The 27,013-nt window shown below is 35.3% G+C and overlaps 1 protein-coding gene across 2 annotated transcripts in view; it reads right to left on the reverse strand.

The window, feature by feature from the left end:
- Nucleotides 1-27,013, reverse strand: part of DSCAM (DS cell adhesion molecule) — a 394,390-nt gene that overhangs the window by 105,383 nt on the left and 261,994 nt on the right. For both annotated transcript variants that reach the window (XM_034423965.3, XM_060694094.2), the window contains exons 12-14: nt 10,124-10,320; nt 7,513-7,609; nt 4,918-5,046 (exon numbers count right to left, since the gene is read on the reverse strand). In XM_034423965.3, coding sequence (XP_034279856.1) covers nt 4,918-5,046; nt 7,513-7,609; nt 10,124-10,320 — 423 coding nt within the window. The remainder of the gene's footprint in view (nt 1-4,917; nt 5,047-7,512; nt 7,610-10,123; nt 10,321-27,013) is intronic.

Consider the following 27,013-nt stretch of genomic DNA (forward strand, 5'->3'; position numbering starts at 1 on the left):
ATACGGAATATCCCTGATCTCCGTGCTTTCCGCCGTGCCCTCAAGACCCTGATGTTCCAACAGGCAGGGCTAAACATACAAACATGCGAATGATTTTTTAAATGTTATCTAATTCTGGGTTTTATTTAATTGACCAAACTAAGTAACAATTTTAATTAGCAATTTTATGATGTTTGTGTGTCTATATTTTTCTTGACTGTACACCGCCTTGAGTCCTACGGGAGAAAGGCGGTATAGAAATATAATAAATAAATAAATAAATAAATAAATATTTTTAACATGCATATTCCCTCAAAGTGCTAAGAGAAAATAAAGAAGAAAGATATTAAAGAAAATACTTCGAACAGATATTAGTTGGAGACCCTATTTTTATGCACTACTGTTCTCTTTGGCATAAATTATTTTGAACAAATAGGCAAGTTCATGCAGTACTCCAGCCTTTCACATCTTGATGACTTCTAACTTTTTAGTTAGTTGGCTAATGATTGCAACAGTTGTCCCTAATAACAGAAAGAGATGGGTTAGTGAAGTGCAGGTGTCTGCTAATGGCCAATAGTTATCTTGTCAGTCAGAACAGGATGGAGTCTCAACTGCTCCTCTATCTAATCAATACTGAGGATTAACAGTAACAAATACAAAAAAGGAGGGGGGAACTACTTTTTTTATGAACAATCATTATCTCTTAGAATTCAAAGTGCCAAAATACTTTATTGTTTGATTAGGAGGGCATATGAAATCTGGAAAATTGGATATCTATGGCATCAAATTCTTTTTGACTCTAATTGAGCAGGAAAGGGGGGAAAGTGCCTAAGAAGGGAGGGAGACTGACTGTTGTGGCTCCGTCCTCCGAGCCTATCTTATCGGAGGAAGAAGGCTCCGAACATGAAGGAGAGGAGACGGCCAGGCCTCCCTCTCCAGGACCCTCCTCTCTGGCAATGCCTCAGGTGTCTCCCGAAGGAGAAGAGATTGGCCAGGAGCCAGGTGTTTCCGAGCCGTCAGATAGTGACGAAGAAAGATTGTGGTTGGACCCATGCCAGCGTCAGAGAGACAAGCGGGCGCAGCAGAAAAGGAGGCGTGCCAGAGATTAAGCTGAGTCACTGGACCACCCCCCACAGGCTATAAAAGGGAGTGTGGTGGCCATTTGGACTCTGTGACGGACAAAGCTAATCTCTGGCGAAGCACTTTGCACCTTCGGACACAACACCTATTTGCTGTGGATTTAATTACAAACTGGACTATTCAAACTGTGTGTATTTTTGTCTGTGTTATCGGAGTAAAAGTCCTTGGCAGGCAGCCACGGAGTTGCTGCCAAGTTCCTTATCACTGACGTTGAGTGTTTGAAGAGTTTATTTAACCCTCGGCTGGCTGGTTGGGTGTGTGCGTGGTACGGGGACAGAACAACTTCATAGCAGCACTAGGATGAAACCCCAATACTATATTGTTATTTTCTCAAGTTTGTACAAATCTCTTTCTCTGCTTCAGTGTAAGCATGAAATGAACAGAATCTAGCAGATGTGAAGACTGGGCGCCAAAGGGTTGTGAACAGTTGCTTGAGGAATTAGCAGCTATACAGAAATGAAAGCAAGAGAATCTGAATAGTATTTATTCACACATAATTTGTTCAGCAGCTTGTCCTAATCAGTATCTTCTGTCAACTCCTCTATTGTTTTCATAAGCCTCTGCACATAAAGATGCTATAGGAATTTCTATAGCATTTGCCCTTAACCACTACTGCTGTGATAAAGAAGAATTAATAGATTTAGTCTATAGCATCTAGACCAGAATGAACGAATATACCTATTGAATATACTTCAATAGGTATATTCAGAATCTAGTTATTGTCTATATAAAATTAACAGCAGACCACAATGAATGGTTAGAGATCACACACACTATGCTAAAGTCCTTCATACCTAGTAAGGCATTTCAGCATCTACAGCCTTTATATGCATTATTAAAACTCTTATTTTTGACTGGGTGAAATGATGTATTGCAAGATAACAATTTTTGGGTCAACTAATTTACAGAATGTGTCTGAATTCAGGACCCATGACTCCTATGGAATTGAAATTTGACAAATTTGATTTTATAAGATTACAATTATCATAAAACAGTTTATGACATAATACAAAATGTTACATAACATATCCTGTGCTGATGTTTGACTGTGCTATATAGTTCACCATGGGCTATTTTCAAGGCAGATATACTGTACCTCTAAATGTATCTCAATTTTTCCAGTGAAGGCAATACATCGTAAGTTCTGCCATTGTTGAAGGCATTGAGGAATCATAAAGAAATGTCTTTGAAAAGATAACTCAAAGGTTCATGGGTTGTCTAGTTACCTTAAAAGTTACGTTGTTTGTTCTCAGTGAAACATAAATTTAGGTTTCTATAAAAATATCACTGGAGGATTTTAAGAAAATATAAATATAAAATGGCAACCCAGCAGTAAGAGTAGAACAAGCAAAACTGATCTCTAAGGCCTGGGGGTAAGGACCAGGTCTTAATGGCTTTCATGAAGATGAACAGCATATTGGGAGGCAGATTGTTCCAGAAAACAGGGGCAACCATAGAAAAGGCACACTTTCTAGAGCCCCTAAGATAACAAGATTTAAAAGAATGAACCTATAGCAGGCTCTCTCTGTGGAAGTGTCGGAGACAGGCAGATGTTCTTGGAAGAAGGAAGTCAAGTAACCTGGTCCTATGACATGTTGGGCTATAATGATGATAACCAGAACCTGGAATTTTACCTGCAAGCCTGTTGGAAACCAGTGCAGCTCATGGAGTTTGATGTTATATGGGCATAATGAGATACATCCATAATTATCTGCACTGCTGCATTCTAAATTAATTGAACAATCATTGTCGTTGTCATCATCAACAATAACATCATTCTGATCATCTTTAAAGAAAAATAAAATTAAGGAGGAATGAAAGGAAAAATCCTCCAAAAGTTTTAGTTTTCATTAGTTGGAGAAAATTGAGGAAAATATGTTTAAAAGTAAATTGATAGTTTTCCATTTCTGCCAACTTTTCAATCATTCTGTCCTCTGCAAAACAAGTAGTTTGCCTTGGTGCTCTTGGGAATAAAAATATGTCTTATATTTCTCAAATACAAATGTGACAGTCTTCTTGACTTCTGCACCTTCTCTACAGTTGTTACTTTCAGAATTCTAAATTTATCTGGCAAGAGGTATTGCAGTATATTAGGAAAATGCCAGACTGGAGAAGGCCATCATGATTATGGCTCATAATGACACACCTCTTTCCCTTGGCCCTGTTACCTTTCCAAGCTTAATTAAGTACTCTACCTCACTAACTTGATCAGCTCAGTTGTACCAGAACTCTTCTAAACACCCTTTTGCCATAATTTAGTAAGAAAAAGAACCATACAGGTGATGTCTTTCATTTATACTACACCAACATTTTATATGGCCAGGGCCATAAAAAACCAACTATTTTATGTAAATTCTAATATGTGCTACTTGATAAACATGTGTAACTCACTATACAAGAATGTAATGTAAGAAATTAAGCTTGAAATTGTTTAAAATGAGAATGCTGTTATCTGGAGATATTAAAAATAGTCTTCAAAACTGGGTTCTAAATTTCATGCTACTAAGTGGAAAACAACCCTTCTTCCAAAGAGGCAAAGGAAAAATAAAATTTATGCAAGAGACGAAAGGGAAAATATTCTCCCTGCAAGTGCCTAAGGCTTAATCCTTTCCTCCTTTGTCCTCTGGATAAAGTTATTTTCACCTTAAACAACTCTGATTCCCTTTCTGTTGCTAATAGAGGTAATAGTATTAACAAGTCTTGTTCAGTAAATTAATGTTCACTTAGCTGCTTCGAGAGAGAAAGATCTTTTCTATCTGAAGACATTCATAAAAGAAATAATCCAATGATATTATTGTCTCAATATCTGATTTGTCACCTTTACTAGTTGCAGGTTGATCTGCAGCCTCCAAGTGAGGCTGTGGAAATGAAGTTACAAAAAAGAGAGCCAATTACAAATCTTGTAGCTCAAAAATATAAATGGGAACCTGGTAGCTGTTAAGCTTTGCCTAGGATTACTGAATTCTAATCACATGTTTCCAGCAGCTACCTAAATGGTCAGAGATTTTAGTTTCTTGTGAAAATGTACTTTGATGTATCTGTTTAACTATCTTCTTCAAATGTAACCAAATTTAATCTGATTGAATGCATTTTTAAAAACATAGTAAGGGGAACCGTTAACCTCTTGCTTATTATTATGATCAAATCTTGGTAACCTGGAGTGGAAAGCACATAGTGGAAGAAGAGAAGAAGAGTCATTGTCATGAGTCTGGTGTCCTAGCGGCATAAAGAAAGCAGTGTAAGGGAGGGCTACAAAGCTCACATTTATCATCGATGACGTTAGGGCAAATGATATGTTGTTTTGGCTTTGCTGACTTTGGGGAGGTCACTAGTTATTACAAATATCAGGAAACAAGGGTCTGACAGAGAATAAGCTGCCTTCCTATGTTTCTCTAATAATGCTTTCTGCTTAAACATCGTTATTAATAAAGACAATAATTCTTCAGTCTTCAAGCTGTAATTGAAACCAATCTGCATAAAAGGTTAAATCTACGGGAAGGAAGAGCAAAATAAATAAACTCAGACACTTATTCTTAATATTACAGAGATCATCAGCTAAGATAAAATAGACTCTGCATAGTTGAGAAAAAACTACTACATATAAATACAAAATTACATAAATAAATAATTATTACATATTTGGCACATTTCATTAAAGTCCTTGATCAAGCTCATGCAGCAAAAGTAAGATCATCATCAAATCATCATCATCATCCATCCATCCATCCATCCATCCATCCTAATAGAAAAGCAGGAAATGTTGCAAAGCTGTAGGATGGATTTAATAGAATATCTTACCAGACTTGTTTTTGCATTCTATATCATAGCCTGTGATTGGACTATTTCCATCAAATCCCATGGTCCATCTTAGGGCAATGCTACGTGCTCTCACTTCTCGAATTTCTATTTCTGGAGGATCTGGAGGTTCTGGACAAACAGACAAACTCTACTTTAATTAAGAGAAAGAATCAGTTACACCACTTACAATGACATGAAAACATATGGTACATCAACACTAAACTATTTTACTATTTTCTTCACTCAGTGGATTTTATATTCATTTGTCCCTTTCCATAAATTCAGAAATATATTTTTCTCATCTTATTTAGAAATCTAATATGTATAAAGTTGAACAAAAACTTTTACCAACTCTCCCCAGAACTGCTGTTGTCTACAAAATTCATATGTTGATTTTCTGTAGTATAAACTTAAGTAAATTAAGATGACAGTACTATTAAAACTGAATCTCTCTACTTCTACATTTCTTACTATGTACTGTATGTGTTAGTGCAACACTATCAACTGGGAAAGAGAGATAGTCATTTAAGGATTAAATTCTGGCAAGTAGAAGCAAGATGGTAGAAGATAGCCTAAGGGGATGCACAGGTATCTATTATGTCCTCTTAAGCTGTCCTACCATTCCCAGATGGCAGAGACACTCTTATGACATGAGTACTGAAGAAAGACTCAACTATGATCCATCTGGTTATGGTACATAAAGGGGCTACCATCTTGCAGTCTTTAGAAGGTCAATACTCTTGGGATGGCCCTCTGAGTTTTTGTTTGGAATGTATGGAGGTGGGAGAAAGGGGAGGGAGAAGGGAGTACGTTTCTTTAAACATGTTTGTACAAAGTGAACTAAAATGTGTTAGCTAATCACACTATATCAAAATTAAGCAGTATAGAAGTCTTGCAAATAAGTAAAAAAAATAAAATTGTTTACTAAAATTATCTACACCCATGGCCCCCAACTTTCTGGCACTAGAGACCAGTTTTGGAAGAAAATTGTCTTCTGTGGACAGGGTGGGTGGGGATGGTTTCATACTGCAGCCTAGATCCCTCACATGTGCCGATAACAGATGAAGCTTCACTCGTTCACCCACCGTTTGTGCAGCTTGGCTCCTAACAGGCCTTGGACCGGTCCACAGCCTGGGGCTTAGGATCATGTATCTACATCAGTGGTTCTCAACCTTCCTAATGCCGCGACCCTTTAATACAGTTCCTCATGTTGTGGTGACCCCAACCATAAAATTATTCCTAAAACCATTGAAAATATGTGTTTTCCAATGGTCTTAGGCGACCCCTGTGAAAGGGTCATTCAATCCCCAAAGGGGTTGTGACCCACAGGTTGAGAATCATTGGTCTATATTGTATGATGCATCAGCAAATATTATGATTGTGAGTTTATGTGTATTTAAATTATAAATATACAGATATCTAATGTATATAAAAGTGAATATTCTGTACTAGAATATAAAGAAGAACCAGCAGTTTTTCCATAATCCATAGTTGTTTTAGCTAAAATGTTTAAATTGGAAAAAAAACACCAAAGCTTTTGTTTCAGGGATAACAATTATATTTATTGTAAATGGGAATTAGAATCCCAGTTTACTGTGAATCCTAAGTGGATATGGGATCATCTATGAAAGATTAAGAGCAAGTATGATATGTAGAGCCATGTACTTGATTTTTGTTTGAATATGGCATTTAATAAGACATCACCTAAGCTATTATAGAACCTGCCAATTCCTATCTGATGATGGTTCCTTTCCTTAGTGAGAAGTATAGTTAAGGAAATCTGGTTTAGGTACATTCTATTTGGATTCAGAATATATATTGATGCATTTCATTAAAGCATACTGTCTTTTTAAAAATTACACTAGTTCTTCTTTATAATTGAAATCAGACAGTTTTTGTTTAGGTTACTGTAAACCTAAATTGCCTAATTAAGATCACCAGCAAGCCTAACATTACCTAATTAAGATCACCAGCACACTTCTATGACTATTAGACAGAAGCAAGTCCTACTGACTTCTGTTGAGTTTATTCTTTATTGTATAGCCTGAATCTCATTATGTCAACAGTGTTTATTATTGAATAGTAATCCACATTGCGGTTTAATTATAAATAGTAAGATGATATCAGACTATAAGACCAGCTGTAGGGAGACTGCTGTAAACATTTATTTAGAATCACATTCATAGGGCACTTAATTCATGAATTTGTTGCTACATGAATGAATAGTACCCTAATAAGAAAATGTTTCATTCATAAAATCTGACATATGGATGATGAGCTCCTTTAAATGTGATACCAGCTTGGTGGAGCCAAGTAAGGACTTTTAGTTTGTTTTATGTTAATGTTATGTTTAAATTCTAATCTTTCTTATTATATCAGATTTGCCGATTTAAGACAATTCCATCCATAAGCAATGTATTTCATGGGTAGCTGTACAGTTCAGGTTTAATAGTTCCAGTGGTAAGTCTGAACCTCCAACAGCTTCCAATAAATATTTTTAATTATGACTAATCCCCCCAACAGATTTCTGAGCATGACGTACACTTACTGTACTACAATAGCTGTGTTTTTTTCCTTATGTTGTCCTCTTCCTACCTTGCACAGTGAGCTGAATTATTCCACGATCCTCTCCATATGAATTGATGGCATGGCAGGAGAAGAAACCAGAATCTTCTCGCACTGTTGGCAAAATCTATATTGTAGATTAAAAAGAAGAAAATACATTCAATAGGAAACATTGAAATTTAGCCTGTCCTTCACTGCAATATTTGCTAATGTTCGGAAAGTTTATATGGTCAGTAAACAACATTGCAGCTACATCAGTATTGCTGCAATCCAAAGTCCCATATCCAAGAAGTTAAGCTTACTGAAATTGACATTATTTTTCTTATGTATATATTTTATATGAGTTATATTTTACATATAACCTGATCTTCCTTTATACAGTCCAAAATGATTGAGATACAATTCCTAGATTCTATTCAAGCAACCTGCAGAACCTGTATTTCCTTAGCTGCCAGCATAAGCTGGGTAGAACAACATCAGGTCACATGATTCCAAATAATTATTTCTTGTTCTTCTCTTGTTAGAAAATCCAGTTCTATTTTACAGTAATAATACAACATGAAAGGATAAATTCAATCTGATTTTGTCTAGCAATTCTTTTCCAGTGAGTTTCTATTTTAAATTTACAATTTGTCAACAGATTGTTGGTGAATCTTACAGCAAATATAAAGTTATTAAAAAAGCAGCTGTGTCTACTTGAGAAACTCTTAAGTGTTTCTTTAAATCCAGAATGGGTTTTGTTTCTACCTAAATTACTGTCAAAGGTTTGTGTGTATTCTGCAGATATTTTTTCTCGATGATGAACAAGACTTAATTCATGCACAATTTAATTCATGCACAAAATTTGATTAGGTCTAGTTTCTTGCCTGCATAAGAAGCATTTACATTTGGATGGGTGGGGGGTGTACGTACATCTGTTGTATTTTAGCACACATGAAAAGGTTACCCTTCTTAAGAAATATACAAAATTTCAGAAAAAAAATTATAGTAGTCTTGTTTATAGAAGGATTAAATTTATTCTTTGTGAGGGACCTGGGCGGAAGACTGATTTCTCCTTTTTGTGGTTTATTTGCTAAGGCAGGATGTCTCAAAGAGCTCTGAGGATAGCTGCAGGTGCTAGGGAGGTAGGAATCCAATTTTTTTCACACTTTCACAGATAGCAAAAAGAGCACTGAGCTATCTTAATATTTCAGTTCTTCATCCAATTATTAACAGTATCCTTACTCACTCTTCATAGTGCATTGTTTTATGTATCTTAAACAAATTCTGCAGTTTCTTATGTATCTTAAACATTGTCTACAATCCTTCAGGATTGAATCAGTTAATAGATCTTATGTATGGTGTAAATAAGGAGAAACTGACACATTTTTACACACAAGGGGTTTTTGTGGCATCACAAATTGCTAACAAAGCTTCAGTAGGGCTCAGATTCTGAGTTGGGCTGCTTCAGACAACTACTTAGGATTCATCCAAATTAATTCAGGATTTATCCACATCCAACACACATCCCCATTAATACAAGGCCGAAATATGAAACTGAAAGTTGATTTCATAGGCTTGATAAATCATGTGACATATACAAATTATAGGCAATTTTATAAGCTTTCAACAGTTGGTTGAATTTCTCATTCCTGCAAAGTGTCACAAATAAAGAATTATCCCAATGTATATGTGTGCATTTATATATGATCATGTGTATGAATATAGTGGACATTATTTTAGACTAGTGGATTAGTATCTAAATGAAAACTAATAGATGGTGACAATCTTAGATTTTGCTCCCATCTCATGTATAAAGAGTATCATAAAGAAATGTTTGGTAGCAACTGCTAGCTTGCCTGGGTAGCACTTGAGTTGGCTCTGTACCTTTTGCTTCCTAGTATAGTCTATTTGAGGAGGAAAGTTATCAAATTATTTTTTCTGCAGATTTGATGAATTACAGAGTTGCGCAAAACGATTCAAGCTGAAACCATTTTGATCTTGAAATATCTACTCTGTCAGGGTTGTTAACTGACTGGAAGTGTTGCGATGCTGTTCCGACTGAGCAGAGTTTTCCATGACTGTTTTGGATTCAAAGTCCACTTTGTGTAAAGCTAGAGCAATGTCAGAATTTTTAGTACTGTCATTCTGAGCCCAAAATGTTAACACATATACAGTGAATTCTCATCTAAGGAGAGATGAAGGCAGAATTGGAATTTCTGCTTGTTGGCAATGTAAGAGAAGGAAAATAGGAGTAGAGGGTCTCTGTGGAAGAGAATCTTCTTCACTTACTCTGGTAATCTGGAAAAAATCATGTGTCCTTATGAAGAACATATGTAAGACATGCCTGAAATTCTGAATTTTCTAGGCAAATAAAGTCTTTGATTCCATCTTGACTGGGAATAGTTGTAGTCCAATCTATCTGGACAGCATCAGACCTAGAAAGCCTGCTGAAAAATTAGGAACTAATCCAAACTGAAGGGTAGTGTGGGGGTATTGTCAAGAGATATCAATGAACATAATCTGTTTATGCAAATGATAGTGAAGCTCTGTGGCTGGACAGCACAGCAAAAAATCAAATCTCCCCATAGGTGCCTGTTTTTATTTTTGGACAAAATTGCTGCCCATACTGTAAATGCAAATACCAACTTGGTTTTATCACCTGTAAAGTAGAGATGACTTCATCACCCACTTCTTTTGTAGAAACAAAATAGCGGGACATTTCGGGATTAATTATCCTATCTTCTTTCTCCCAGCGGACTATGATGGGTTTTTCCCCATGAGCTGTGCAACTCATCTCTTTCTTTTGACCCTGTGTTGCCAAGGTGGTATTTGGATAGGAGGTTATCATAGCAGGAACTAAAAATAAAAATAATACATATTACTAGTTGGATACAAATGTGCAACAGAAAAAAGGAACACATTGCTGGATAGGATGCCTCAATAGTTCACCTTATTTGTATCTAACTATATCAAATATGTTATCCTTTCACTGCCCTTGTGCCCTCCAGATGTGTTAGGACTGTATTTATGGAATATGAGAGACAAAGTGAAATTCTGGTTAAAGTGTTGGATTAAGAGTGGAGAGATACAGGTTCCAGTAAATGATCAGGCACAACATCTCACTGGATAACTTTGAATCCTTCACAACTTACCTCAAGGGAATTGTAGGGAAAATTAGAAGAAGGTAATGCTATGTACTGTATCTTAACTTGAGCTCCTGAAGAAAAGGCAGGATATTAAATACTGTTGAAAACTAGAGTCCCAACTCATTTGAAGATCACAAGCACAGGGCTCTTTTAGGCACATTTAAGGAATTCAACACCGCCACATAGTGATAGAGTGGATCACGCTTCTTTTAAATGAATTTCTCTAATTGCTGTTTTAAAATGCTAATATTTGATGACATAACCTTTATGCATGTTAGCGCTACTGAAGCTTGTCTATGACAACATGTCAGAACACAGTGCTTCCCATTGGAATGATTTCTGAAGTGTAGCAAACCGATTTTCAAGCTGGCAAGGGTGAAAGCTATGGCTCTCTTCTGGATATCAGAGCAAAAACAAACAAACTTGAAAAGATTTTCAGTGAAAAATAAAATGCTTGTATAGAATTGTTAACAGCAATTTGGAATAGCTTTATTTTACCATGCTGCCATAAAGTAAATGGCTTTGTTCTATTAATTTTTTTTTTTTAAAAACTGAATTTATTTACAATGAAGAGATAATAGAGAATAAATGTATTACTACTTTTATTAGTGTTATAAATTATTTACTAATGCTTGAAGCTGGACACAATTAAGTGATATCAATTTGGGTATCACTTGTAGTGCCCTTATGGACACAATCTTCCCTTCAGCTTCCATCAAAGTTGAAAGCATAAGTCTTGGCAAACATAATGTGGCTACACACAACTCTCAGGATAATGCAGCAATGAAGATCTCCACAGTACAGCTAGGCATGCACAAATGGATCTGCATTTGACTATATCACTAACAAGTGTTCAGGGGCCTTAATTTATAGATCTTCTGTGCATCGCTACAAACAAGCTATGGGTGCTCGAAAGCATGAAAAAGTAATGGAATAATGAGGAGGAACTTAACAACCCTCTTCCCTTATAAATATTGCTCTGTTTGGAGTACATTGAAGCTCTGGAGAAAGCAAAACTAAAGCTGGACAGGTTCTGCTGATTCTCAAATGCCATTTGAATGTTGTCAGTTTGACTCATTTCTGCTTCCTCCCACTTTTCGGAACATCATCCTGCATACACAGCTATCATTTACTTTTCAGATTTTGTTCTAAATGAAATTCTAGAAGGTTACTTAAATAATTGACATTATTTTTCATATAATTTTCTACGGAATGTGATGGTCTATATTCTGAGCAACACAAATTGCAATGCTGAATTATCTTTGACATTCCCTCATTTAAAATAAGGCAAACTCCAAGACATACAAGTTCCCTTATAGTATACAAATGTTTTAAAAAGGACACTTTCCTCTTCAGAGGCAGGTTTATAACACAGAAATTATTTCCCTTTCTGATTGCAATAAATGAAGCAACGTGTTTAATGGATCTGTAGACCTACACAATTTGATATCTCCTAGATAACATGGATTGAAACTCCTAGAGTTCATACCCATTATAAGAATGCCATGATATCATGTGGAAAGTCTAGGAGTTGTACTCTTCAACCTAACTGGAGGTCAACAGATTCAGAATTAATCTATCAAAGCATATTTATATGCTTTATATGCTTTGTGTGTCTTTCCTTCATGTGAATTTTTAGGCAACTTACTGTGTTTGTGTGAAAGATTAGTAGCTTGGTGAAACTGCGCTCTAAATGTTGACAATTTCACTTCCCTGAGTTGCAACATAACTTTTAAAAGCTGTGGACTTCATAGCTTTTCATTAACTACATATCTAAAAATAGAACACTGGATAATGTGGTCACATTCATATGCCATAATGAAAAAGCATTATAGTAATTTTACTGCTTTTTCAAATAAACATGAATAGCCATTTCTACATATCAAGAAAAATCAATCAAGGAAAGTATATGAGAATTCCCTTTTAAGGCAAAAGCACAGAAAATTCAATTAATTTACTTGTAATTCTTCCAGTTGTAATAGTTCTTCGTTTTCAATGTCAACAGTAAACTATTTCTTAAATCTCATTTTACTGCCATTAATTGGAAGAAAATATTCATTTAAGCTCATTCTTTGATTTCTGCAGAAATCAAATCAGAGTTATACATTTGATTTAACTGCAAAAAGACAAAGTTCTCTGTGTCCAATCAAACTAATGGAAGGAGTATTTAAATTCAGTACCAATGGTTCAATAAAATATATTTTATTTCAAAGAGTCATTTCAAAATATTTCTTCTTTGAAAATCCAAGCATTACAGTGTAATACAAAACAGAAAAATTTTGGGATTTAAATTTTACAGAATTTATTTCAACACATTGCAGTCATGTCAAAAGCATCAATCCCCACAATCCAACAAGTCCTGGTCCATTCTCCAAAGTCTCTGCTCACAGGTTACCCCTACAGTCCAGGAGCAAGGCTCAAACACGTGCGCCTGCACATGCTTCATGCAACTTCCCGGCAGTGAAAGTCCACAGAAGTAGCACCATCCAGGGGCAAGACAGGACCTCAAATTTGGTAACATTCACAATGAATGTCAAGGCAAAGGATCAAACTTCATTCTACACCAGCAAGGATTCTGTAGCAAAGTTCTTCTTGAAGCCATGGAGCGTGTGCCGCAAAATGCAACACTTGATCCTGACAAAAGCCCCTCCGCATGGTGTCCCCTTAAATGCTACTCTCCAGGTGATTCTTGGGAGGAGAGGTGCACCCCCCCAAGTAGTTGGGTGGCCTGCATTGACTCTGCCTCCTCTCCATTCTCTGCACTTGGGGATCCGGTGGGGGAAGCATTTGCTCATCTCTGGAGCTCCGGCCCTCCTTGGCTCCATTGCCTGCCCTTTTCATCTCCTCCCCACTTCCTTGGTCAGTCTGCACCCTCTCTTCCTCCCTGCCTACTCTTCCGAAGCCTGAATGGTCTGGGACTGCCTCATCCCCATCCCCAGGTCATTCCTCATGAGCCATAGGGACTGCATTCTCCCCCTCTGTTGGCCCCGATTCCATCTCCTCCTCGGCCCCGGGCTCTGATGGGGCCATGACACCAACACTGTTAACACTTTTCAACTGAATTGCTTTCTTTGCTGCTAACCTCTCTTTCATAGAACAGTGACAATTTAAGTATCTGTTTTAGGAAGTAGTTATATGATTTTTTTAAAAGGAACAATATGGTCCATAAAGTACACATATTTCACATCTATTTCTTTTAAACAGGGTTAAATTGAAGTACTGAAGTTCACTCAGGCTATTATTGAGAGAAATACCTCCTTTAAATTGTATTACTATTATTACCACTACCATTACCACTACTACTGTATTAAAAGAGTTTCATAATTTCAGAACAGGAGGGAATATATTTTTTCTCCTTTGATTTTGCTTGTTGGTTTATCCCAGTTGCAAAATTTCAATTTGCTATATGCTTGACAGCAGCATGGGGTCTTCAGTTGCATGGGCAATTAATTTCTTTAGTTATCAAAATACTGGTTACATTAAACCCAAGCAAATGAATGGATGTTTGTTTATGGAAAGTATGGCATTATTTACTTTGAATTAATATAAAAACTACGAGAGGATTATTTTGCTTTTCTTGCCTGGCAAAGTCTACTTGAAAATGTAAGTGAAGTGAAAACAATAGAAATTTGGGAAGTGTAATCTGATACACTGACCAGATTTTAAAAAAGCATCAAATGAAATGTATAGGCTTCAATTATGAATGCTTTACACAAATGTAGAATTTAAACTTGAATGCTGATTGCAGTTAAGAATGGTGAATGTTGGAAATGAGTTTTGTGAGAATAGATAATTGAATTGATCCACATTGAGCATAAAGACAAGAATATGTGATATCCACTTTATTGCTTAATACATTCATAGATAAACATATATGGAATTGTTATAGTATGTCAGAAGCATGTTGATTAATAAAATGAATGCATGCAATTTATTGTAAGTAAATAATGTTGTGTTATTGGGTTAAGATACAAGCAAATTGTAGCATGATAAAGATGCAATAAAGACCAATGAGGAACATGGATACAATGAAGGACATGGATCTGAATATTAACGTATCAAAGATCAAAGTATTTGTGTTTCATAAAATGAATAATTATAGGCTACAAACAAGTAGTGAAAAATTGGGGCAAGAGGATGAATTAGTGTTTCTTTGTAAAATGTTTACTGAAGATGAGAAAAATAGATGAAGAATTGTGAACATGCAGAAATTATGATAGAAGGGTATCAATCATGGAACTGATTGCTGGTTATGATGTATGTAAATGAATGAATGAATGGATGAATGAATGAATAAATAAATAAATAAATAACATTTGACGTGAATTGTGTGTGTAGCAAAGCAAGAAGAGCTACAATGCAACCATTTCCTTCCCTATTGACTTCACCTCTTTCCCTTCCAGCCATTATATCGTTCCACATGTGGGTCTTTTCTCCTTTTCAAAAACACTTTTCATTCCTGCCCTCAGTTATTTCTGCATAGGAGAGCAAGGGTTTAGCATTTTTAGCATTTTCATATATGTGTAGTGCACATTCTCTACCCCAACGTTTAAACTGCTAATTAAAAGGTAGAGCTTCATGTGGCACTGTTCTTGTCTTTTGCCAAACAAATCCAATTACTTAGTCTGAATGATGAGCATCCCTATCACTCATTTAGCTTCATGAATGATAGATATAAAGGAAACAATCTACTAAGCATGGCTACTAGAAAAATTCCATTCAGCAGAAAAAACAGGAAAATTTAAATGGATTGAGGCTGTGCTGCTGAAAATGAGTGAGACCTCGGATAGGTGTCCTGGACCAAGGTAATGACATAGACTATAGATTTTACATTTATAGGTACATTGTCCCAATCTTTATCCTAAAAACTACAGTGCTGTGGAAGAGCTCCGAAGGCCACACTCAAAGTTTAGTGGAAAGAAAATGCATAAGGCCTTGAAGCTATTGCTCATGAATCTTTAACAAAAATATATTTTTGCAATAAAATACAAAAAGTTGCATAAAGGTTACTATTAATTCTTACCAAGGAGCCACAATTGAATAAAGATCTAGGATATGCTAGAATATCATTTCTGTTGGTTCCTTGGTGTGAGAGATACTGTCTGCCTAAACTTGTGTTTTTCGTGCTTCTAAACTTGAATAAGAATGACAACAGCTGAAAATCTTGGCAGCTCTGCCAGAGCATTGTGATGTGATTGGATATGTCATGGTAAAGGCTGTGAACATTTAGAGTTCATATCATATTCAGTTAGAAGCAATTTCAGGTCATATTAGAAGAAAAGGCAGCAATTTATTTTATGTGACAACAATGAATTTTAATCAAAGGATATATTCAAAATAAAGTCTAGGTATTTTTTTTATTATTTTTTGCCTGAATTCACAATAGGTAAGGATTTTCCTTTCCTGGTTCTTTTTTTTTTGCAAGAGCCCTTTTCATGTTAGTACTTTACAAGCTGCACTCTTCAAATAAGACACCAATAAGTCCCACTGCTGCTTAGATTTCTCATTCTGTCTCTAAAGTCTTTGACAGAGCTGTGAAATAAATGCGATTTGATTCTGCATTGTTATGGGAGCATAATTTCCCTTTTTTGCTTAAGTGAGCTCCTAGTAACCAATAAAAAGAAAATGGTATGAGGAAGACTGACAACTGTGTTCCCTGCAGCAAATTTGCAGTCAGTGCTTAGAGAGATCCATCAGAGATGTTGCCAGTTCAAGAGAAAAAAAAATCCTGTTTAACTGGATTCTCTAAAAACCAAGATGATTTGCTCACAGGAGTAATAACTTTATTAACTCAATGGATACAAAGATAGACCACAGATAGCCTTCATCTTTAGATATGAAATCATTCATCAAGTCAGTGGGGGGAAGGAGAGAGTAGATTAAGAACCAGGTGGACAGAACCAGGTGAACTCTTAATGTGCATAGAAGATACCAGAATCATAGAATCATAGAGTTGGAAGGAACTTCGGAGGTTTTCTAGTCTAACCCCCTGCTCAAGGCAGGAGTCTTATGCCATACCAGTCAAATGGTGGACCAGACTATTTTTGAAAATTTCCAGTGATGGAACACCCACAATCCCAGAGGGGCAAGCTATTCCATTTATTGATTGCTCTGTTAAAAATGTGTCCTTACTTTTAGGTTGCATCTCTTTTTGATAAGCTTCTACTAATCATTTCTTGGCCTATCCTCTGGTGTCCTAGAGAATAAATCAATCCCCACTTCTTTGTGTCAGCCCCTCAAGTGCTGGAAGATAGCTATCATGTCCTTCCTAATCCTTCTCTTTGATGGGTTAATACCTAGGCCTCTCAACTGTTAGTCATATGATTTAGTCTCCAGACCTTTTATCATCTTTGTTGCTCTTCTCTGCACACTTTCTCACATGTTTTTTGTATTGTGGGACCAGACTGGATGCAGTATTCTAAGTGTGGTATCACCAGTGTGATGTAATAGCAGTGCTTTCACTTCTCATTGTCCTGATCTCAATACTCTTTTTATATGAAAAGCATCTGCTTAAAAACACAAAGAGCTTTCTTTCAAACTGATATCTAGCTCAGCAGAAAGCACTCTTAAGCTTTGCTGAAAGATTCTTTGATACATAAAAGGCTGCAAAGAAGGGGATCTGGATTTGCCAATTCCTTGTCATTCTCACAACCCCAGATGGTCTTAAACCTGCTCCAGAGATTGAGGATTCACTACAAACCCATAAAAACTGCATGGGGAATGGGAATCCAAGAAAATCATATCCTTTGTTATTCTGTGGGTAGAAGTTTCCATTTGTTCTTCTGTCTTCAGAGAGGTAACATTATGTATATATGGAACATTTATTAAAAACAACTATTGCCAGTCTGAATTTCCTCTGGGACAGACCTACAAAATTTGGAGTATACAGTAAGTTTTGATATAGTTGGTCACTTCTCCATTTCTAAGACAATGCTAAATCTACAGCATTGTGGAGGGCGCAAAATGAGGACTATTTTTCAGCCAATGCAGTTATGCTGTTGTTTTCAATGGCAGCAAATAAAGAAAGAGAAAAACTTGAAAAAGAAACTCTGCTGTTGCTCATGCTAACCATGAAATTTTCCCCATTTAGTGAAACAGCCTAATTTTTTTGCCTGCCAATAGTTTGGAGAAGATATGCATACAACTCTAGTTTCAATTAATGTTATTCCCCACAGCTCATGTGTAGTAAAAAGGAATAAAAGAAATAATAATCTCTTTATATTACCAAATTTGCTTTAATGTTCAACTCTTGAAAGCATTATTCCACCACTACCTTTATATGAGCAAATGTCCTAATTTTCTCTGTATTGTAAGAAAAACTAGATTCATCTATGCATTTTTACATTCGCTCTTTAGCCACTTGTTCTTTATATCAAACATGGATTCTCCATTTCATCCACTGGGCATGAAGGGAATCATGCCATTTGTTTAATGTAATTGCAGCAGTGGATCAATATAGCAACCCCTGATGTCAGTAAGACCTGACAACTGTTTGGAACATTTATACTCTCCAAGTGTTTCACATGCATTATTTAACTGTAATTGTACAAATTAAACCTATAATATTCTCTCCTGTATTGCAATTAGGACTAATTTGAGAAACTCTTAAATATATCTTCTTCTTTTGGAAATTGTGTTAACAACTTTGGATGCAACAGAATATAGGAGGATGAATGACTACAATGGGCATGGGATGTTATAGCATGGTCTTAAATTGAAGGATTATTATTTTCTTTTTACCAGCACAAAGGAAACTGTCACAAGCTTCCTACTTAATTAACATACTTGAGAGCAGGTATGATTTTTCTTTTGTTGAAGATACATAAAAGGGCAGAAGTTAGGAGGTGGTTAGTGTGTTTGTTGGACACTGCTGATATTGTGTCTGTGCTGCATAGCCTGAATGTACTGTGTGAATCCAAAGACTGCCAGAGATGATTCTGCAGTTGAGATCCAGCAGAAGCAAAGAAGATCTTCAAGAGGGATCTGCAGTGAATTGGCTGGTGGGAAACACCTCGGAATTTGGAAAGGACGAACCAACATATATATCAGCAAGGACAGAGACAGCCTGACATATGTGCTGGAATAATCTTCTTCCTGTTCTCTCTTCTTGTTCTCTCTAGGGTAAAATCAAGTCTGAGAAATTAAAATATTGAAGCTGTTGTATGAAGTAGGCATGTCAGCTAGGATAAGAAACAACATTGTGAAGCACTGAGGGAAGGATAGAAATAATTAAGAAACTGCAAAAACTTCCCATAGTCTCTATTATTTAGAGGAAAACAGAGAGTAAATATGAATGGAAAGTTCCTTTCCCTTTCCCCACTTTCTGACAAATAGAGGCAATGGTAGGATTTGGAATGGACCTAAGCAAAAGATAAAATGAATTAATAACATAAGAAATTTGCTGCAGCAAAAGAAATAAAGAATTTGGCACCAGAACTCTGAAGTCTATTCAAGAAAGTATTGCAGTGTTATGTGTGGACCTGGATATTCAAGAAGTTACTAGCAAGAAACAACTGTGAAGACAGCTGGAATGATGACATCTTCAATTAAACCTAATATAATAGAGGAAGAATTAAAGAATATATCATCTGATTTTTTACTTGATATTAAATTGGTATTGGCTTTTAGCGATCACATAGGTAGATGTTCTTCATGATGATCAGTCCAAGGCCAGTCTTTCAGGTTTTCCTCTGGTGCGCTCACTGCCACTGTAACCGAGTCCATCTACCTTGCAGTTGGTCATTCTCTTGTTCTCTTTCTACCATGTTTCTCAAACAAGAAACACATAACAGCACAGCCATGGATTGACCAGCAGTGCAGAGCCAAATGCTGAGGTGCTACGGGACGGGGGGACGGGAAGGGGTCTGGATGGCAAAAGTAATAGTAATCTCTTTCCCTTTCTGTCTCTTTCCCCACCCCTTTTCGGTAATGCTAGGCTTTTCTCACATGGAAGCTTTGGAAGGAGTTAGTGCTCCAAAGCCTACAATTAGATAAGTAACTGTGGCAGAAGAGAAGAGGTATAAGATGTGCTTGTTTCCAAATTAAGAAGGTTTAAGGAACTAAACTACACATAGAATATTTTTGTTAAGTTAGTTTACATCTAGATAATCATTTCTTGCACATAAAATAGGAACAGGACTTTGTCTGTGCATGACACATACAAGCTTTCATACAGGTTGCATTTGGGGATTTTTTGAAATAATAGGCATATATATTCATCCCAGGAAAAGAAAACATCAGTTTAGGTATTGATAGTTATAAATGAAGAAGATGTGCTAAGAAACACAGCTATTAAGTGAATACTTAATGAGAAAAAGAAAAATATGGCATTAATAGGTTACTTGCATCAACAGTTGCACAGTTCTGAGTTATAAATTATAAAGTTGATCTGATGATTTATAAATAATTTTCTAAATAAAATAATAATAAATAAATAATGCTGAGAGCTTCTATGGAGAACAGGATTTTTGTGCTCTTATCTTTAAGGAAAAAGGTATTTTATGAGCAAATAGGTGTGTCTGATTATCATTCAGAAAGTTGCTATCAACTACCTCTCCATATCATTGCTATCATGGGGGGGGGGGGGAAATCAAAAATCATATTTGATTATAGTTAGTGGCTACAATATATAGAATACCCAAAAGTTCATAACAAAAATTATCAATAACAACATAACATATGAATTCATTTATGTTTCAGTGCCTTCCCTTTGGAACAATATCTCCCAAAGATATCCATCTTCTATAACATCTCTCACTCTGATGATGTTCCATAATTTTTTAAAAAATTAGCTTTTCTCCTAGGTTTGGGGGAATGGTGTTGTGGAGCCTCTTTTGTGTGAGGGAACATTTGTTGTCCAACTGCATTTTTTTTTTAAAAAAATGTTTTTCTTTTATTGTTTTCTACTTTTGCTGTAAGCTATCCAAAATAATTTTGGAGCAAGATGGTCTCCAAATCTCAAAAATAAATAAGTTTGAATTATATTTTCTGACCAACCCTATCAGACAAGTCATGTTAATTCATCAAAAATATATATTATTCCCAATATATAACATTTGAAAAATATTTAAAATGGCATGATTGCATTTGCATGATTTATTATGAATTATTCTTCTATTACTATTCTAAACATCAAGTAATATTTATGAATTATTAATTCCAGTTTGGAAATATGTCCATTAACAGAAAATTTTAATGGTCACCTTTGCTTTTTTATTCATCTTGACATTGTGTCTGTACACAATACTGCATCTTCAAGATGGTGGAATAGAGGCAAAAATTAGCTGGTTTGAAAGTTTTTAGATTACAAATTTTATCTTACTTAGAACAATATAAACATGACTGAGATAAAAGGGGGCTTTGGTTACAAGTAGAATATCCCTCGGCCCAGTTGTGCAAAAAATGATCAGTACAACCTTTTGGGTTAACAGAAATTGTACTCATATGGATATGAGTAAAACTGGTAACGTAGTTTATGTAACTTAATCTCACTAAAAATATTCTATTTAAAAATATTTTATGAAAATCTCAACTGATCAAGGCCATGATAGGCAAGACCTTTGATGACAAATGGGGCTTCTTGAAGATTGTGAATTAAAATGTAAGAGGAATAAATGGTGAAGAATATGAAGAAATGGAATGGAATGGGATAAACTTTATTGAAATTGAATACTAATAGAATTAGTATATATAGCATTGCATGATTCAATGGTCAAAAAATTTTGGGTATAATATAATGCTTGAACAATGGGGAAACGTGGACAAGGTGTTTAAATTTTACATTAAATTATAACGTAAAAGAAAAATTTTATAAAAAGATGTACTGTGGATTTTTCACACTGGATACATTGTCAAAAATGTATAAAGATATTTCAAATATATGTTGGAAATGTTAATGTAAAGAAGGAACTTTTTAATAATCTTTGGTGCACCTTTGATAAAGCAAAGAAATATTCAGGTAGGATTCATATCTTAATACAGGAAATTCTTAAAGTGAATATGAAGATAAAACCAGATACTTTCCTTTTAGGTTTAATGGACAAAGAACTTGACAAAAATGGTACTTTGGTGCTACATATGCTGATAGTAGCAAGAATGCTCTAAGCACAAAAATGGAAAGTCGTTTTAATTCCCACAATGGATGACTGATTGCAAAGACTGATGGAATTAGCAGAGATGGCCAAATTGATTGCCTTAGTCAAAGAAAAGAATACATCTAATTTTGTTTCCACTTGGAAACCACTTCTGGACTTTGTGCTTGAGAGGGACAATAATGAAACTTTCACTTTGAGTTTTGCTGATTAGATAGGTTTGTTATTATAGAAATAGGTAGTATATACTACTATACTACTTTTACTATTATGTAAAAGTAAAAAGTTAAGGTTGTATGTTATTATCTTCTATTGTACTAAAAAGAGTTGGAAGTCAATGCTTTTCTTTCTTTTTCCCCATTTTTCCTTACACTTTCCTCTCTTTCCTTTTCCTTCCACTACTTTCTCACAATTTTCATTTTCCTTTGAATTTTATATTCAAAGAAACTAATAAAATTCTTGATTTTTTTTTTTTTTTACTATTTAGGTATCCTTATTCAACACTAATTGCAATGGAATTGATGTCTAGCATACTGTAATGTGTTAAATTAAAGCTTTCTTCAATCAGATCAGTAATAGAAAAGGAAAAGAAAATGATAATTATCCTCAGTAAATCAACAAGTATAATTTTTTGCCTCATCTGTTCAATTAGGTTCTCTTTATCGTTTTTAGGACTTGTGTGGAGCATAATTACATTTTACGTCATATTTATGTAGAAATATTGAAAATTCAAAAAGGTTCACAGATGTTTAAGCATCACTGTGTTTCACTTAGCAACTATAAAGAGCAGAATGCAAAGGTACCAACATTATGAGAAACATTCATTTGTACTGAATTAATTTAAATCTTTAGGAGCAAATAAAATACATGAAATATACCCTAAGGTTAAGGCTAACTGAATATTTATCAAAATTAGCCTTTTTAGAAATATTGGAATGTAAATAAAGTGCCCGATGACTGTTTTCATCTTGAATGTCAACAGCAGATGATAAAGACATTACTCTAAGTACCTTGAAAACAATATACTTACCAGAAATTCTTAACTTGTTAAGAACAAGGGCTGCAAAACTAATCTATATTTTTTTTAAAAAAATTGTGAAACTTCTTCAGTAGAGAATGAAGATCTATAGATGCAGTATATCTTCATTTCATGACTTCATTCAACAAAGAGCCACAAAGTAATTGAATGTGAGCTGCTTGGTACGATAATTAAAATGAGAACAAAAATAATGTGGAAATTGTATTAAGCATTATTCAGAGAGTTAGCAAGTGGGCTGTCTCAAGATTGTGCAAGTTCATGTACTTTCAAAATTTACATGAATTGATTAAAGAAACAGAAATAATATCAGTTATCAGTTCTTAGATAACAGGGTGGGATATTTACAGTAATGTTTAGAAGTACAGATACAGAATAGGGGATTATTATGTTCATCTCTAAGCAGCATACCTGAAGGATTCAGACAAAGCAGGACAGCTCCAGAAAGAGACAGTGAGGACAAGAAACATAAGTATAAATCTTAGGAAGAGAATTAAAGAAATTAAGAATGTCTAGCCTTTAAAGCTGAGGGAGGAAATGTAAGTCTGTTTTATATCACAGGGAAGATGTTCAAGAATTTTTATGTCCCAAAATAAGGATACAGAATAATAAAGGGCAGATTCTATTTATGCAGAGAAATTATCGACTCCAACTCATTCTACTTGTACAAGAGGAGGTTAGTTGAAACCTATAATAAGAGATGTTTTTAATTGCATCTCTACACTGAATGGATTAGACTTGATGATTTAAATGGCCCATTCCAAATCTTTATTTTATCATTTTATATAAAAATTAAATTGATTTAAAATAGAAGACTTATTTCTTTAAGAAATGTTTTCAGACTGTATCTGTATAGATAAAAGCAATTTTTTTTACATTGATATGTTCTCAGTTTTATTCTTAATACCTACACAAATTATAATACCATGTGTGATGGTAAAACTAGTTTATTCTATGACATTTAACTTCTGGAAAATCCTATTTACCAAAGGACATATATACTTCACAATATGTATCTTGATATTGAGAAATCAGAAGTGCAAAAATGGACAAAAACATATTTCTCTTCAGTTGCTGTTAATTCACTAGAAAATAGGTTTAATATTTTTTATTTGGTAACTGTGATCTGATAAGTTTATATATCTTTAAAAATGGGATGTAAAGTATATTTAGAAGAAATTTTATTTTTATTATTGCAGCTCTGAGTATTTTATTTATTTATTTATTTATTGGTTTGATTTATATGCTGCCCTTTTCTGGAGACTCAGGGCGGCTTACAATGCGTTAAGCAATAGAGTATTCCTGTTTTAATACTGCTTGGCAGTTAAAAGAGTAAATCATTTTTAAATGATTGTGTTTTTCTAATCTCTAGGAAAGGAATTAAATCTTTGAATGCTTTGGGCTGGAGAAAATTATAGTACCATATTTTCCGGCGTATAAGATGACTTTTTAACACATGAAAATCTTCTCAAAAGTCGGGGGTCATCTTATACGCTGGGTGTCGTTCTCCTGTAACCAGGCAGACCAGCCCGAAAGGCTCTGACGAGCCTTAAATGGCTCTGGTGATCCAACCTCTGACGATCCCAGCTTTGCCTGCTAATCAGGCAACTCAGCTGGGATCGCCAGAGCCCTGTAAAAGGAAAAAAGTTTTCCCCCTCCAGCTTGCTTACCTTAGCTGCTAATCGCAATGCTTGCCTTGCTTTGCTTGCCTGAATCCATTCCATCAGCAAGCCACTCCCTGCCTGCAATCAAGCAGGCAGGAGTTGTGGACTTCAACTCCCAGAATTCCTCAGCCAGCAAAACAAAGCTGGCTGAGGAATTTTGGGAGTTGAAGTCTACAAGTCTTAAAGTTGCCAAAGTTGGAGACCCCTGTTCTATTGGGTAAGTTTTTTCCCCCTTTGGGAGCTTTAAAAAAAATAGTTAATTGGGTTTTTTTTTTTTAGTTGTTCTTTTTTAGACCTAGCCATTTAAAGTTTAGGAAGTTTTAAATTTAGTTTTCATATAAAAATAAAAATAAAATAATATTTGTGCAGCTTTCTGAGATTTAGTGTGTTTCTGTAGTGTTTCACTCTAACTACACAAACACACAAAATCTCACAAAGCTGTATGTGGAATTTTGTGTGTGTAAAGTGTGAAAGTTGTTTTTTTGGGCTTTTTGTGGCTGTGTGAGGTTCCTGCTTGTTGCAGGGGCCATTTTGGGTGTAGCGCAGCTGCTTTTACATTGTGGGTGAGCCAGTTGTGTTGTGTTGTGTGTGTGTAAAGTGTGAAAGTTTTTTGGGGGGGCTTTTTGTGGCTGTGTGAGGTTCCTGCTTGTTGCAGGGGCCATTTTGGGTCTAGTGCAGCTGCTTTTACATTGTGGGTGAGCCAGTTGTGTTGTGTTGTGTTGTGTGTGTGTAAAGTGTGAAAGTTTTTTGGGGGGGCTTTTTATGGCTGTGTGAGGTTCCTGCTTGTTGCAGGGGCCATTTTGGGTCTAGCACAGCTGCTTTTACATTGTGGGTGAGCCAGTTGTGTTGTGTTGTGTTGTGTGTGTGTAAAGTGTGAAAGTTTTTTGGGGGGGCTTTTTATGGCTGTGTGAGGTTCCTGCTTGTTGCAGGGGCCATTTTGGGTCTAGCACAGCTGCTTTTACATTGTGGGTGAGCCAGTTGATGTTTTTTAATTTTTATTTGGTGTGCGTTGGAAGAGGGGTAGTCTTATACGGTGAGTATAGCCCAAACCCTATATTTTAACAGGAAAAGTCGGGGGTCGTTTTATACGCCCAGTCGTCTTATACGCCGGAAAATACGGTAATTCATTTATAAGACTCAAGACCTTACTGGCAGTGATAGGCATGCTCTCTTAAACTATCCAGCTCTTTGTTTTCTTTAATTCACAAAATCAGAACTAATAATAATAGATTAGATACAAGACAAGCTAGGAATGAAGATCACACATAGCTTTTCCTATGTTATGCAATAGATGACAAAAGTTATATTCCATCATAAATTTATTTTTTTAACATGGTTCATTGAAAATAATGGTTTAGTTAGCACAATGAATAGTCCATGTATCACTCAAAATCAAACAAAATTAGAATGTGACGTGTGATGCTAAAGTAGACAATTCTCTCTAGAAACGACAGAGATAATACAAGGTAGCTGAATATATATTTAACGCACGTAATGGAGCTTCTAAATGAGGTGGGCAATCTTATCCTGCATGCTCAGCAGTTTGCCTTATGGCAGCTAATACAGCAACCTTTGGCCTTTAAAGGCTGTCTAGAAAAACTTTCTAAACATTGAGTATATATGCTAAACAAAGAGAAAGAAACAAACAGCTGCCAGATGGCATCAACAGACTGCTTCAAATTAGCAAGTTAGTGTTAAGATTCTGTACACTCCATTGTGTCTCTAAAACACACAATTCCCTTCACTAGTATGTTTAATATTCTGACAGATGGCTAGTGAGTTAACCTATTAAATTACATCTATTTTCAATGACAGAAGGTCTGTTATATAAGGTAATTATTGTCCCAGAAAAGCTGCTTATCTAAAAAAGGATTGCATCATAAAGAAGAGAGGATTATAATTTTGTTTGAAATTCCTCCTGAACTCCCTAAACCTTTTCCTTTAATACATACCAGCATAGCTGAGTTTTTCATAAAAGACTACAAGTTGTATTATTAAATTAAGGCAACATTTAAAGAAATGGAGATTAACTGAAAGGACATAAACACTATGGCAAAAACTATACTATGCCGAGGTGTATATATCTACATGCACATGTATCTATGTGTACTTGAATGTGTGCACATATGTGCAGTACTTATTCAGTAATACACACAATATTCAAGCCCAAAGGTTGTCCATGTCTGCCACGTACAATCTATCTAATCATCTATACCATGTGATAAATACAGATAGTAGATTACTATTAAAAAAACATGTGTAGAACTGTCAACTTTTCCCAACCTTGTGAGTTTCCCTTGGCATAGTGTAAAACCTATAAGACATGAATCTAAAAAAGACTGACCAGCATGTCCAGAGTAAGGCTAACATAAAAACAGTTTTCTTATTCCTTCCGGTAGGTGTTAAATATCATTTTTGAATAGCATTAATATAATGTCTCTACTCATACTGTTTTCCAGTATCACAGTAGTGATAACATTATAAAATGTTAAAACAAAGTATTGTATTATCACAGACATTGTCTTTTAGTATAACAGAGATGTGTCAGAAACAATAAAAAACTATAAAAAGGTATAATAGATTTAACTATGTATTTAATTTTGTTTGCATATC

Source organism: Pantherophis guttatus, chromosome 5 (assembly GCF_059756535.1).
Source record: "Pantherophis guttatus breed Tessera chromosome 5, ASM5975653v1, whole genome shotgun sequence".
Classification (NCBI taxonomy): Eukaryota; Metazoa; Chordata; class Lepidosauria; order Squamata; family Colubridae; genus Pantherophis; species Pantherophis guttatus.